The sequence below is a fragment of the Stegostoma tigrinum genome, chromosome 14 (assembly GCF_030684315.1).
Source record: "Stegostoma tigrinum isolate sSteTig4 chromosome 14, sSteTig4.hap1, whole genome shotgun sequence".
NCBI classification, from domain to species: Eukaryota; Metazoa; Chordata; class Chondrichthyes; order Orectolobiformes; family Stegostomatidae; genus Stegostoma; species Stegostoma tigrinum.
In genome coordinates this window covers 10,849,337-10,864,164 of record NC_081367.1, presented here as the reverse complement: position 1 = coordinate 10,864,164, position 14,828 = coordinate 10,849,337, and the positions used below count along the sequence as shown (strand labels likewise).

Here is a 14,828-nt window from a genome sequence, read left to right as displayed (position 1 = left end):
CTAATATCTCTTTCTGTCCTTCAGTGGCAGATTTTGTTGAAATAACACATTTATGAAGAACCTCAGGCCGTTTTACAATGTGAAAGGCACTAGATGAATGCAATTTGTTGTCGGTCTAAAACAGAAAGGAGGAAAAGGTCACATAAAATGGACTAAAATTAAAACAATGACATGGAAGCAAACAGTTGGTGGCCTGTTACTGTCCTCTGCCATTCCCGGACGAGGCCCCAAGGCAACTTTGACAGTTTATAACTTCAGAGTTCTCAAAAACTGTTATGCAAATCAGATTTAGAATCGCAAACTGTTGACAGCCACCAAAAAAACACTTCCTCCAAAGTTTGAAACACTCCTAACTCCAGGATCATCGATCAACTCTGAGACAGTGGGCTGGTCTCATAAATAGACTGGCATTGATCCAATGTCTGCTCGTTACTTAGAAGGGTAGACACAAAGAAGCTATTTAGACTGGCAGCAACACGAAGAAATACCTTATTTTCCAGATCATAAGATGCAATAGGATTTTTAAAGGAAATGATTCGGAAATAATTCTTGGACAAAGAGACGCACCGCAATATAAGGAAACTTTTTTCAAGAAAAGTAACGCATCACTGAAGACGTTACATTTAACGTTTGAGCTGGGTCATTCAGAGAAATCAAGAAGCATTTTTTGATGTAGAAGGTAGTCTGAATCTAGAACTTTCTCATCAAAGAGCCTTGGGTGTTGTGAAACTTGAGGAGGCAATGGAATTGAGATGCAGATCATCCAGAAGCTAATTGAATGGTGGAACTGATACGACATGGTGAATGGCCTAGTTCTGTTCTTATGCTACAGCATCATACTGGGTTCTCTATTCTGTGCCCTGAGACCTCATGACCGCACAAAGCCTTCAATACAACCCTAGACATCCAGAAAACTCAACCCGTCTTTCACTACAACCTTTGCTGCGGGTGGTCTGAAGGGTTCGAATGGCTGTTCTTGGCATTGCAGCTAGATTAATGGATCCATTTGAAATCAGATTATGCAGGACCTTCAGTAACAGGACTAAATGGTTCCAGAGATTTAAGCTCAAAATATGCACCACAGTTTCCATTATGGTATGGCTCATAAGGTCAAAACTCAAAAGGCTACATACTGCTGTCAGAGTGTGAAAGGACAGTGTCCGACCCACTGTCCCAGCCAGTCCCAGAGTGTGAAAGGACAGTGTCTGACCCACTGTCCAAGCCAGTCCCAGAGTGTGAAAGGACAGTGTCTGACCCACTGTCCCAGCCAGTCCCAGAGTGTGAAAGGACAGTGACTGACCCACTGTCCCAGCCAGTCCCAGAGTGTGAAAGGACAGTGACTGACCCACTGTCCCAGCCAGTCCCAGAGTGTGAAAGGACAGTGTCTGACCCACTGTCCCAGCCAGTCCCAGAGTGCGAAAGGACAGTATCTGACTCACTGTCCCAGCCATTCCCAGAGTGTGAAAGGACAGTGTCTGACCCACTGTCCCAGCCAGTCCGAGAGTGCGAAAGGACAGTGTCCGACCCACTCAATCATAGTAGATGGGTTCTCTTACCTGACACAAGGATATCATTCCTCAGGGCACAAACAGCATACTCCGATTTGGTGAACTCTGGGAGTTTGGCAAGCGACTTCCACTCTCCGGTCATTGGGTCATAGCATTCGGTGTAAGGGAGATTGAAGCCTCCCACTCGCTCACAGCCTCCCACCACCACAATAACCTCGGAGTAACCTGTGGACCTGGGGTCGGAGGGGTAATGGGTGGTGAAAACAGAAAGGCATTGTGGGTATTGGCACTGGGTAGCAAAATACTACAAAACACTGATTAGTTAAATGTGGCCATGCATCTGCTGTCCTGTATCTTAGGGTTTTTGATGTTTCTTGGAACCAGTAGTGGCAAAGATACCATGTAAACAGATAGGACTGAGGGACATGATCCACGGTGGGCAAACAGGAGGCTGGAAGAACACAGCAGGCCAGGCAGCGTCTGCAGGAAAGAGACAGTCAACGTTTCGGGTATTACCCTTCTTCAAGTTACATCATCTTATTGCCAAGGACACATTACCTCCGGGCCTCATGCAGGAGTTGGTAACACTCGGGAGAGCTCTGGATTAGTTGGTTCCCATCCACTGTCTGTACAAAACAATTGGGGTGCAGTAGTGGGAGCCTGACAGGAGTCAGCAGCACTTTCAGCATGGGCCTCCTGCGGATCAAGTCCAAGGGTAATACCCGAAACATTGACCGCTCCTTTCCTCCAGATGCTGCCTGACCTGCTGTGTTCTACCAGCCTCTTGTTGTCTCCCTTGGATTCCAGCATCTGCAGGTTTTTTTTTGTCTCTGGCATGATCTAGAGGCTTCTTATAATCTCTTGCTGTTCAGTGCAAGTGAAAGTAGTTCCACACCAGAAGGCCTCACCACCTTCAGGGATAATAAATTGGCCAAACTTGCTACTCATCTCCTTCAGAAACAGTATCGTCTTAACACACTTACATGACTGAGGAGGGGTGAAGGAGGCAGGGTTAAAGGTGTGGGCATTCCCACTAAGAGGTCCTGTAAACAACCCTGGGCCAATTCTGACCTCAGCATCGACCTGTGATATTGCGACTGGCCAATAAGATTTGACCCGATTGGTGTGGAGGTTACGTGTCAAGACCGGGGCTGACATGGTCTAACGACATATATTTCTGTGCTGCCACCCTGCTTTTCGCACCCACCAGTACCTCCAGTCCCCATTCCCCACCTAACGAGTGGCAATCCGAGCATTTCTGTCACGGTTAGGTCTCCAACCAGCTTAACAAAATACAGGGCAGAGTGGCTTTTCAAACAAAGAAGTCCAGGCTTTTGCTCCCCCAACTTACCTACGAGGCCTTGTCCGTGGTGACATCATCTCATTGCCAAGGACATGGTACCTCCGGGCCTCGTGCAGGAGTTGGTAACACTCAGGAGAGCTCTGGATTAGTTGGTTCCCCTCCACCGTCTGTACAAAATAATTGGGGTGCAGTAGAGGGAGCCTGACATGAGTCAGCAGCTCTTTCAACATGGGCCTCCTGCGGTCAATGTCATGATATACCCAACGCATCACCGACTCGTATACCGTTTCCTCCTTGCTGATGACCAAATCGTCGCTGGAGACGTAGTCGATAAGCTCATCCTTCTCCAGTCCGAGGAATTCCTCGTGCAACGCGACCTCGGAGAACGTCTGCAGGCCGAAGCATCTGCACTTGGAGTGCAACACCTTCAAGGAGTGTGTGTCCGCAAACTTCTGGATCCCCAGGCAGTTGCAGGGGTCAAGCTGCTCCTCCAAGAACTTGGCACAAGCATCGCGGATGGCACCAATTTGGAAGAGACTGGAGGTCTCAAACAAATACTGCACGTTGTCCGTGGTGATCCTCACTTTCCCTGTGTAGACGTACTGCAGGAACTGCTCCATGGCATCAGCAAAGATGCCATTGATCTCCACCAGCATCTCCCGGCTCTCACGGTGGTCATTGCAGAACATGGCCCTGAAGTAGCTGCTGCAGGAGGACAGGATGGCACGGTGGCAAGGGAACTCACGGCCCTCCACACAGATAACCACGTCAGTGAAGAGACGGCTGGCCCTGAACTCATTCAGCAGCTCGAGGATGCTTTCAGCATGGGATGGGCCCGAGCAGAAATCAAAAATGTCTTGATTCACCGCCGGCTTCTGGTCCACTTCAAAGACTTTGCGTTTGCTGACAGGTGAGTCGCGGAAATGGTTATCGTCCCTGTTTATGCGTCGTCCCAGAATCAGCACCATGGCTATGCCTGACCACTCACTGCAATGAGGCAAATCCTGTATTGTCCTGAGTAGGGAGAAGGCAAATTCAATTAAAATGTTCGTGCTAATATTTACACATTACACAGTAAGGATATTATTCATCCACTTCTTGTCTACTGTATACACCGGAAGTAAGATCAGGAATAAAGCAGGAATAAGAGCAGTACAAAGGACAATATTATTAAGACTAATGGAGTAATGCAATCCATTTGTTTATGCTATACTACACAAAGAACAAGCATTTACTCCAAGATAGGACCAGTCTGTTAAAATGACAAGAAGTATCGTTCTTTTCAAGATGCAATACTTAACATCTGCCTTGGGGAAGAGAATAGAGGCATATGGTTCCAGTAAGTGAAGGCAGTTTTAGTACAGAGGGGCAAAATGTGTCAGCACAGGCTTGAAAGGCCGAAGGGTACCTTCCTGTGCTGTAATGTTCTTTGTTCTTTGATACCAAGGGGCATCACTCACATCTCACCTCTGGAATTCAGCTCTTTTGTCCATGTTTGAACCAAGGCTGTAATGAGGTCAGAAGCTGAGTGGCCCTGGCAGAATCCAAGCTGGGCGTCACTGAGCAGGTTATTGCTGTTTGATAGCATTGTTGATGATACCTCCCATCACTTTACAATGATTGAGGGTAGGCTGGTGGGGCAGTAATTAACCAAATTGGTTTGTTCTGCATTTGGTGTACAGGACATACCTGGGCAATTTTCCACATTGTTGGGTACATGTCAGTGTTGTAATTGTACAGGGACAGCTGGGCTCGGGGAGTGGCAAATTCTGAAGCACATGACTTCAGTACCAGTTTGGGAGAGACTGAGTTGCCTTTGGCTACAGGACAAGAGAGTATTCTCTGTTGGACAGTGTGGATGTTCTGATTTCCAATTTGTTAAAGTGCATGATGGACTGATTTTCTACTGGCTGCAGTGTGGATGGACTGATTCCCCATTGGGCACAGTGTGGATGGACTTTTACCCCTTTGGGCACGATGTGGGAGGGACTGATTCTCCATTGGGTACAGTGTGAATGGACTGATTCCCCACTGGGTACAGTGTGGATGGACTGATTTCCCATTGGGCACGGTGTGGGAGGGACTGATTCCCCATTGGCTACAGCGTGGATGGACTGATTCCCCATTGGGCACAGTGTGGATGGACTGATTCCCCATTGGGCATGGTGTGGATGGACTGATTCTCCATTGGGTACAGTGTGAATGGACTGATTCCCCACTGGGTACAGTGTGGATGGACTGATTTCCCATTGGGCACGGTGTGGGAGGGACTGATTCCCCATTGGCTACAGTGTGGATGGACTGATTCCCCATTGGGCACAGTGTGGATGGACTGATTTCCCATTGGGCACAGTGTGGGAGGGACTGATTCCCCATTGGGCACAGTGTGGATGGAGTGATTCCCCACGGGGTATCGTATGCGTGATACTGAATACTCATTGGGTACAGTGCTAGATTGATTCTCCATTGAGACAACACTATCTATACCTAATTGTGATGAGTATATTTTCCTCCTTGTATCTTTGATAGCAGTTGTACAAGTGAACTGAGCAGACTGCCTCCATTTGCCCAATTGAATCTGTAGCCTACCACCACAACTAGATCTGGGTTCCATTCACTGTTAATATATTCCACAGACAGTGACTTAAAGCTTTATGGGACAGCACTGACCAACTTCCTGGCTTGGGATTTTACGGCCAGGCCCTCATTTCAGTATTAGAAACCTGACACCTGAAACATTTGGGGGTCCTGAACCTACACTCGGGCAGCATCAGGGATCCATTGCAGTTTCCAAAGCAGCAGTCATTAGTTTCACTGGAATGAGTTTGCCCTCAATTAGGGGCCCTGTACATGGGCTGGACGTGGGAGACAGACACAGGGAACTAATTTAAAAGTCAATCAGTAGCCATGGTTGGGCTTGTTGTCTTTATAAATGGATGTCCAGGCCACAGTAGTAGTTCAAGGAGCCATTCCTGAGTGGCTCTACCTATTTCTGATGCCTCCTTTGAATACATGCACATTGAATCCATGCAATGATGAATGATCAATTTAGTTCTACCCAGGACTCTCTTAGCTGTTCAACAATATCTACCAAACTGTTTTCATTGATTGAAACATTTTTCATTTATGCTTCTAAATTGTGAAATTGTATGATTGTTTAATGGATTATCCCACTTTATAGTGGGAAGTTACCTACAATTCATACCTTACTTAAGAGGAATGTATGCTTTTGTACTGGAGGTGGGGTTTATTCTGTTGCAATCAGTTTCCAGAAATAGGAAAATAACAAGGGTGTTTCGAAACAGGAAATAACCTTCCAAACAATGAACCATAACAAATGAAGAACTAGTGGAACACTTGTTTAGACTTACGTTACTTAATTACTGGGGTGTGACTTATAGCCCAGGGTCTACAGTGGTGGGATGTATAGACTGGCAGCACTTCTGTTGTTTCAGATAAAATTATGGTCATATGCAAAAGAATATGTAATTTAGTTGCCCTAAGTTTTTCTTTTGACGTGCATTTGGTTGACATTATAACCACAACATCCATTAAATCCACAAATGATCATATAGCATATGCACAAATATACCTACATGCAGAACTATACACAAACATAACTTCACAGAGAACTATACACACACAACTGTATACAAAACTACGCAAGGAACAACCCACACACAAACACGCAGATATATACACAAAAACACATACTCAGAGCAACCCACCAAACTACATGTAAACTTAACCACACACTGAACTATACACAGCTATACAAACATAACTACATTTACGCCTGTCCACCATCTACAAGGCACAAGCCAGGAGTGTGATGGAATACTCCCCACTTGCCTGGATGAGTGCAGCTCCAACACTCAAGAAGCTTGACACCATCCAGGACAAAGCAGCCCACTTGACTGGCATCACGTGCACCTTTTTAATATTCACATCCTTTGCCACTGGCGCACAGTGGCAGCAGTGATTAATAGCGACAAAATGCATTGCAGATAATCACCGAGGCTCCTTCAACAAAACATTCCAAATCCACGACCACCGCCATTGATAATGGCAAGGGCAGCTGGTACATTGGAACACTGCCACGTGCAAGTCCCCCTTCAAGCCACTCACTGTTCTGGCTTGGATACATGTCACCGTTCCTACAGTGTGTGGGTCAACATACTGGAAAATCCATCCCTAATGTGGTTGTGAGTGTTAGTACACAATATGCACTGTGGCAGTTCAAGAAGGCAGCTCACCAGCACCATCTCCAGGGCAGCTAGGGATGGGTAATAAATGCTGGTCTGGTCAGTTATGGACACATGCCTTGAACTAATTTTTAAAAATCTGTGTACAGAACTACTGGCAGAATGATATACACGGAACCACATACAAAATGATGTGCAAATATAGCTCTATGCATAAGTATAAACGAAATATCAACAAAATCACACACAGAAACCACGCACAAACATCACCATTTACAGGCTACATACACACTGTCCATGCAAACATAAATCCACAGAACTATCAAAACCATTACACAGAGCTGTATTTAAACATTTTCAGAGGAGCCGGAAGGCTGACGTTTCGGGTCTACACCCTTCTTCAGAAAAAAAGGTCTAGGTCTAGGCCCGAAACATCAGCTTTCCTGCTCCTCTGATGCTGCTTGGGCTGCTGTGTTCATCCAACTCTACTCCTTGTTATCTCAGATTCTCCAGCATCTGCAGTTCCTACTATCTCTGTATGTAAACATTACTCCACACACTAAAACATGGATACAGATAGGAATAGATTTAGATCAGTACAACATTTGATAGATGTGTGATTCCAAGGCTGGACGCCCCTGTTGATGTCAGGCAGGGTTTTTTTTAAAATGTTTAGCACCATATTTACATTCACTGTGCATTTAGCACACACTATCCCAGGATTTGTCAATCTCGCCGGCATTAAGCATTTAGTCAGCCAGGAGAATGACGGGTAGACCTCAAAAGTACTGACTTTCAGAATTGCTGTCACTCAGTTACGGCGCAGTGTCTGGCTTATCGGCGAGAGACAAAAATAGGATCGTATTTATCTTTAATCCTTCAGCACTGACTGCCCTCGCAACAAAATGATCCTCGCAACAAAACCCAAACCCGGCTTTTGGGGTTATGAGACTCGCCAGGAATGTGCAGTGTTCCAGCAACACGCAAAAGTCGGGAACTCAGCTGATGCCGCGGTGTAACAAGGCATCAGCTGTTTGGGAGAGCTGTTGTCAGCGAGAGGCATACACCGACCAAAAGCCTATCACATCCGCCTGGAAACTCGGCGTCAGCTGGTAAACAAGGACGATGTAAGTTTCAGCAGCGACAACGCGCCCTCCCTTGACCATAGGAGGAACGCCATCGACAGCATTCGCTTTGTTATTGTTATTAAAATCGATCGCATTTATAAACTACCGATACTTTCAAAATAAAAACGAGACGGATTACTGCAGTGAAGAACTGCGCTCCTGGGTACTGGTCTTTCCCGCATGGTTTTATCTATCCTGGGGATTGTGTTATTCTGTTTAACATGTTCTTCCACACAATGTAAACAAACGCACCCGAATCACATGGAAGGAACAATAAACATTCGGCTTTCGCACCATCTTTACTGACCGGCCTCTGTCTTCCTGTCAGAATACAGGCTGATAAACAACTCTCGCTGCTCTCAATCCTCACTTATAAATGACAGAACCCTGCCGCTACCAGGACCACAACCTTCCAGGTTTTAAAGAACTAGAGGCTATTCTCTCTCTCTCTCTCTGGCTCACTGGGAATCAATCCAAACAGGATTAACATTCCAGCCTTCGAAGATCCGGCATACTGTTCACCAATTCACGTTCGTTCCTCTTTACTTTTGTGTGCGAGAATCGAGTTTTTGTGTTGCAGAGAAAGAGAGAAAAATTCCATCTTTATGCCTGCAATCACCAAACTATTCTCCCCTTGTTCCAACTTAAAACACAGGCTTTGCAACATGTATTGTAACAGTTCACTCACTTGTAGATAGCAGGCGCAAATCTGTAAATAATATTGGATCCTTACCGAGTTAAACAAAACACGATGTTCTGTTCCTCTGGCCCCAACAGACTCTGATAAATTTCCTCTTGAATTTCCGGGTGCTTCGTTATTGATTTAACGGAAATTTGAATCCACTTTGCTCACAGGCTATTCCACTCTATAGTTTAGTTCTGCCCTCGTCTCTCTGTTTAATGTTGGCACAATTCACTGCTGTTTCCAATGTTACAGCCACTCATGAGTCAATTCCCCTCTGCCATCCCACCTCTCGCTCCCAGTCTGAACAAAAGGCACCAACATCAGCACCTACAGATTGCATCAGCAAGCTTAGGCTGGGAGTTGTAGTTTTCCACATTTGAGTACCGCCCCCGATCTTCCTGTGTCCGGTTGCAGCGGGCCAAAGACTACAATTCCCAGTGAGCCTGTGGGCTGCGCAGGTAAAACTGTTCGTTCTCTCCCTCCAACGCTGCACCGTTCACTTGCAGGTGTTAGAAGAGAACTGTGGACGGAGGCAGGCTCTCACTGTTATCTAAGCACAGAGGAAATGGAATCCTTCTCAAATTAACCAGTCGTCAGTTGCAAAACAAGAACACGATGCTGCTTGGCCTGAGATGGTAAGAACTGCAGATGCTGGATAATCTGAGACAACAAGGTGTAGAACTGGATGAACACAGCAGGCCAAGCAGCATCAGAGGAGCAGGAAAGCTGAGGTTTCGGGCCTAGACTCTTCTTCCCGAAACATCAGCCTTCCTGCTCCTCTGAGGCTGCTTGGCCTGCTGTGTTCATCCAGTTCTACACCTTGTTGTCTCAGATTCTCCAGCATCTACAGTTCCTACTATCTCTGTAACAATTTTAATCCCACAGCGAAGCCTCTTCTAAGGATGCCTACCTTGAAGAAGTTACTGTTCTCCCTCTGGAAAGACCTCAGTGGATCTCCTTTATCCATCTTCTATCCGCCTCCCCCGTTCTCCCTACTTATTTCAGAATCCCCTTCCCCTCCCCCATTTCTGAAGAAGGGTCTAGGCCACAGCGTTCAAGAAGCCAGGTATTGAAGGCTGGAAAGGGGTGTTCCACAAGGGCCTGCTATGTACAATTTGTTTCAAAGACTTGGACTTAGAAATCAAAAGAACTATGTCAAAATTTGCAGCTATCAAAATTGGGGGCAAATCATAAGTACTGAGGAGGACTGCAACGCAGGGAAACATGAATAAACTTGTACAATGGGCAAATAATTGCAATGAAATTCAATAACTCTACATTTTGATGAGAAGAATAGAGAGATCACTTAGAAAGTGCAAGTCGAAATGGGTTAGAGGAACGGAGGAATCTCTGACAGACACATACAAGCTGTGCCATAAATTAGAAAGGCCATAAAAAGGTAACCCAAGCACAAAGCCTTGTTTCCAGAAGAATAGATTTGAAATGCAGGGAATTTATTCTAAACATGAACTGAGCCCTGGTTAGATCATACTCAGGTAGCATGTAGCTCTGACTGTAATATGGAAAGGGTATGGAGGCACTGGCGGGGACGCAGAGAAGACACATGAGGGGGATACCAGAAATGCATGGATATGAATATCAGGAAGGGATTCACAAGTTGGGTCACTTGAAAAACAATGACCAGCAGGTGTCCTAGAAGTCCTTAAAATGATGAAACATTTGCCTAGAGTGGATGCAGGGAGAATGTTTCCTCTTCTGGGTTACAGCATATCAACACATGATGTAGAGAGTTCACCCGAAACTTCATTACCAAACAGTGGCAAGAATGTGGAACTCGTTACCATTTGTTAGTGGTTGAAATGGACAGCATTGATGGGGAAGCTCGACATGCAAATGAGAGGGAAGGGAATGGATGGATAGAACTGTTGGTTGAGTTGGAGATGGATGGGCCAAATTCCAAATTGTGTGCTAAATGACCATTTAAGTGTGCTGGCCCATGGAGCTCTGAGCAGGAGTATTGCGGCATTCAGTACCTGCCTGCCATATCCACTGCTGATATACAACACACTCCTTACCTCGAACCTCACCCCTCACCTTTGTCTAACTAACTATTTTAATATTTATAGCTTGGAAGTTGAACAGTGCAGGGGATTGCTGCAATCAGCCTGCTCCACAGTTCCTGGCATTGGCTTAAGAGGAACACAGAAGCTGAAAATGGGACTACAATTGCAACCAATTCCAAGACCACTTCTTGAAAAGGAGGGCAGAATGTGGCATTTTCTGCTTAATTATCCTGTTTGTGGAGGAAAGAATGATTGTCCATTCTTCCTTCAAACTGGGATATGCCAAGAAACTCAGAACTTTGAATGTTGGAAGAATGTGGAAAAAGCATGAAAGAGTTAATAGGAGGCTGGGGTGTATAACCTAGAACAGTGCAGTTTAAGTGCACAGAAAGTAATCCTGAGCTTTGAGTCAGGCATCCACTAGAACAGAAGAATCTATACTTTTGAAGATGGATACAGGGTCACCACATTGCAGAGCAACTCTAAAAGTGACGTAAACTGCAGCTGAACAAGTGGTCTTGATAAAGTTGAGTGTCAGACACGATCTGGACAGTATGTGAGCCTGAAACTGGTTTAAGGTGGAAGCATTAACCCTTTCCAACATCAAAATGGAAACAAAAGATGAATTTGCCACAGAACATGCCTAGTTATTTAATGTGTGAATTAAACAATTTTACTCTAGGCATTTATCAGACTCTGCATTGCCAAACCATTAACAGATATATGAGCTCTAGATGACTTTGTAGCATTTGGGTGATAAGCAGTTATGTGTCCAATGTGTCCTTGTCATCAAAAACCGAAAGAACTGAGGATGCTGTAAATCAGGAACAAAAACAGAAATTGCTGGAAAAGGTCAGCAGGTCTGGCAGCATCTGTGAAGAAAATAATCAGAGTTATTGTTTCGTTTCTGGTGATCCTTCCTCAGACCCAAAACATTAACACTGATTTTTTTCTTTGTAGATGCTACCAGACCTGCTGAGCTTTTCCAGCAACTTCCGTTTTTGTGTCTTTGTCATTGTTTAGAGACTGCATAAACTTAATAAATTCTATGCATTTAGTACTTTAATGCTATGAAAACTCATGTTTCCACTTTCAATTCAATCTAGGAGAAAGTTGGATTCTGCGTAATAGACAATAATTTTCATCACAGATTTATAAACATTATGTGGTAAAGTTTTAAGTTTGACTCATCGAAAGGTCATATTGCATTGTGTTGAAACACTTCGGAAAGAATATTCTCACTTTCTGTAGATCGATTCTATCCTTGTACCATCAGTTTGTTCCTTTTCATTATAACTTTAGTGGAGCAAATCAATACCAAGGTGCCCTTGTACATTAACGTTTCCCAATCTATCACCATTTAAGTAATACACTGCCATTCTGTTTTCCCTACCGAAATGAATATCTTCACACTTACCCATGTAATACTGCATCTGCCATGTATTTGCCCACTCATTCAATTCATGTGCACCAGTACTGTGTAGTACAATGAGTCAGATGTAAAGATCAAATATTGCAAATGCTGGAGTTCTGAATAAAAGCAGAAAGTGCTGGAGAAATGCAGCAGGTCTGGCAGCACCGATGGAGAGAGATACAGAGTTAATATTGCAAATCCAAAATAAGCAGATCTCGAGAAGAGTCATATTGAATTCAAAATGCTAAATCAATTTCTGGTTCTAAGGAAGATTTAAAGCAAACTTGAAATGTTAACATTTTGCTGAATTTTACAAGAAATTGGTCATTTTCATTGTGTTTCCCAAAGGATTTATCTCCACGAGGCCCTGATGGTTTTCTCACACTATCGTCCCAAACTCACTTCATTAACTGTGTGCCATGCCTCTATGGTTCCCCTTTTGTCCAATGCTAACGCGATTCTCCCAGCTGCTGTGGATGGAGATATTCACTGTTGCAGGATTCCTGGCACCAAATTTAATTGGCTGTTGTGCACCTGGTCAACTCTTGGCAGTCCAGACCTTCCCAGTTTATGGCATTAGCTTTGTTTCTGCACTAAAAGGCAATTCAGTATAGAGGCGCTGTGAGCCTGTTCGCTACATAGCAGGATCGAAGCACAAAAGGACAGTACAAGCGAGGGCAGGGCAGAGATGCAGTGAGCATCCACACACGTGCAAGATGTGTGAATGCTGAGAGTGAGTGAACAGACTTGAGACCCCTTGTCTAACCCATGAAATTGGCTTCTGTCCCTGTGTGCAAAGTTTCCTTGCAGCAGCATTGCAGTGAAAAATGTCAGTGTACTCCAAAGTCCGGCATTGAAGTGAGATTTGTATTGTAAATAGATCGGAGATGTGCCACGAGGGTGCAGTCAGACTGGCATGTGTTAGATGCCAATGACTGTGGATATGGTGCCCATGGAGTATGCTCAGACATGGTGGGGACTGGTGCCCAAAATGAATGCCCTCAGGAGCAGGTAGTGATCTGGAATCATCAGGTGTCCGCTCTGACTTTCATCTCGGGAATTCTGGGAACCAGTGTGTCCATTAAGTGGGACAAAAGGAGGTTGCATATTAATGGGGTGGGATTAAGTATTGACCAGAATGATGATGAACAATAATCCATACTAATAGGCATCTCACTGGTGACGAGCATGAATTACATTTTGATATCCAGGAATTAGTTGGAAAATGTAATGTTAAGAAGGGCCTCACTGGACAGCTCACTGGATTTCCCCAAATATTTTGCCAAAGTTCACATCATTCAGAGGCTAAAAAATGCCATACTTTGTTTCTGTCCCAAGATACATCACGAGAACTGTTGAGTTACTTGGGATAACTTTCTGTTTTAGCGCAGCTATTACTCTATTACACTCTGGGGCTGGCTGGGACAGTGGGTCAGACACTGTCCTTTCACACCCTGGGACTGGCTGGGACAGTGGGTCAGATACTGTCCTTTCAATCTCTGGGACTGGCTGGGACAGTGGGTCGGACACTGTCCTTTCACAATCTGGGACTGGCTGGGACAGTGGCTCAGACACTGTCCTTTCACACTCTGGGACTGTCTGGGACAGTGGGTCAGACACTGTCCTTTCACACTCTGGGACTGGCTGGGACAGTGGGTCAGACGCTGTCCTTTCACACTCTGGGACTGACTGAGACAGTGGGTCGGACACTGTCCTTTCACACTCTGGGACTTGCTGGGACAGTGGGTCAGACACTGTCCTTTCACACTCTGGGACTGGCTGGGACAGTGGGTCAGATACTGTCCTTTCAATCTCTGGGACTGGCTGGGACAATGGGTCAGACACTGTCCTTTCACACTCTGGGACTGGCTGGGACAGTGTGTCAGACACTGTCCTTTCACACTCTGGGACTGACTGGGACAGTGGGTCAGACACTGTCCTTTCACACTCTGGGACTGGCTGGGACAGTGGGTCAGACACTGTCCTTTCACACTCTGGGAATGACTGGGACAGTGGGTTGGACACTGTCCTTTCACACTCTGGGACTGGCTGGGGCATTTGGTTAAATGTTAGTACTTCACAGTTCATTTTTAATGTATAATATACCTGACTCTGTGGTATTTGGGTGGTGTAGTAAATGCAGTATTTTGTACCTGACAATGCTTGAGTGATAGATTTCTACTGGAATTCATGATGGCATTATAAGAGTTAATTCCTTTTTACTGCACCAATCTTTTAATTTTTATACTTGAGTGTAATCTCAGAGAGAAGGCTTGGCATCAATAAAGGACTGGTGGGAAGCTACGCCATCTGCTGGGGGATAATTTGTGTGAAAACCACTTTTGTGAAAATCATCAACAAACAGAAAACAGTAAGAGGAAAGTAACTAACAGTAGCCAGTGTTCCAGGCACTCATGTTGGAACTGATGGAGGTCGAACATCAATGCTTGTCTCATGCAAAACATGTAAATCATTTCAGAGAAACCATCTTATTTTGAATGTAGTACAGAATCTGTCATATTTTCAATATCAGATGTATGCTTTCTGACCACCTTGTGCTTT

At 45.0% G+C, this 14,828-nt stretch overlaps 1 protein-coding gene across 3 annotated transcripts in view; it reads right to left on the bottom strand.

Annotated features, from left to right (window-relative positions):
• Positions 1–9,158, bottom strand: part of klhl24a (kelch-like family member 24a) — a 28,761-nt gene extending 19,603 nt beyond the window's left edge. Inside the window, exons 1-3 of one of the 3 annotated variants that reach the window (XM_048542013.2) lie at positions 8,832–9,158; positions 2,860–3,825; positions 1,557–1,741 (exon numbers count right to left, since the gene is read on the bottom strand). In XM_048542013.2, the coding sequence (XP_048397970.1) occupies positions 1,557–1,741; positions 2,860–3,779 (1,105 nt within the window). In that variant the 5' untranslated portion in view covers positions 3,780–3,825; positions 8,832–9,158. Of the gene's footprint in view, positions 1–1,556; positions 1,742–2,859; positions 3,826–8,450; positions 8,558–8,831 lie in introns of those variants that run through there. The other 2 variants (XM_048542012.2, XM_048542014.2) reach the window with 2 other exon arrangements.
• Positions 9,159–14,828: the final 5,670 nt, after the last annotated feature.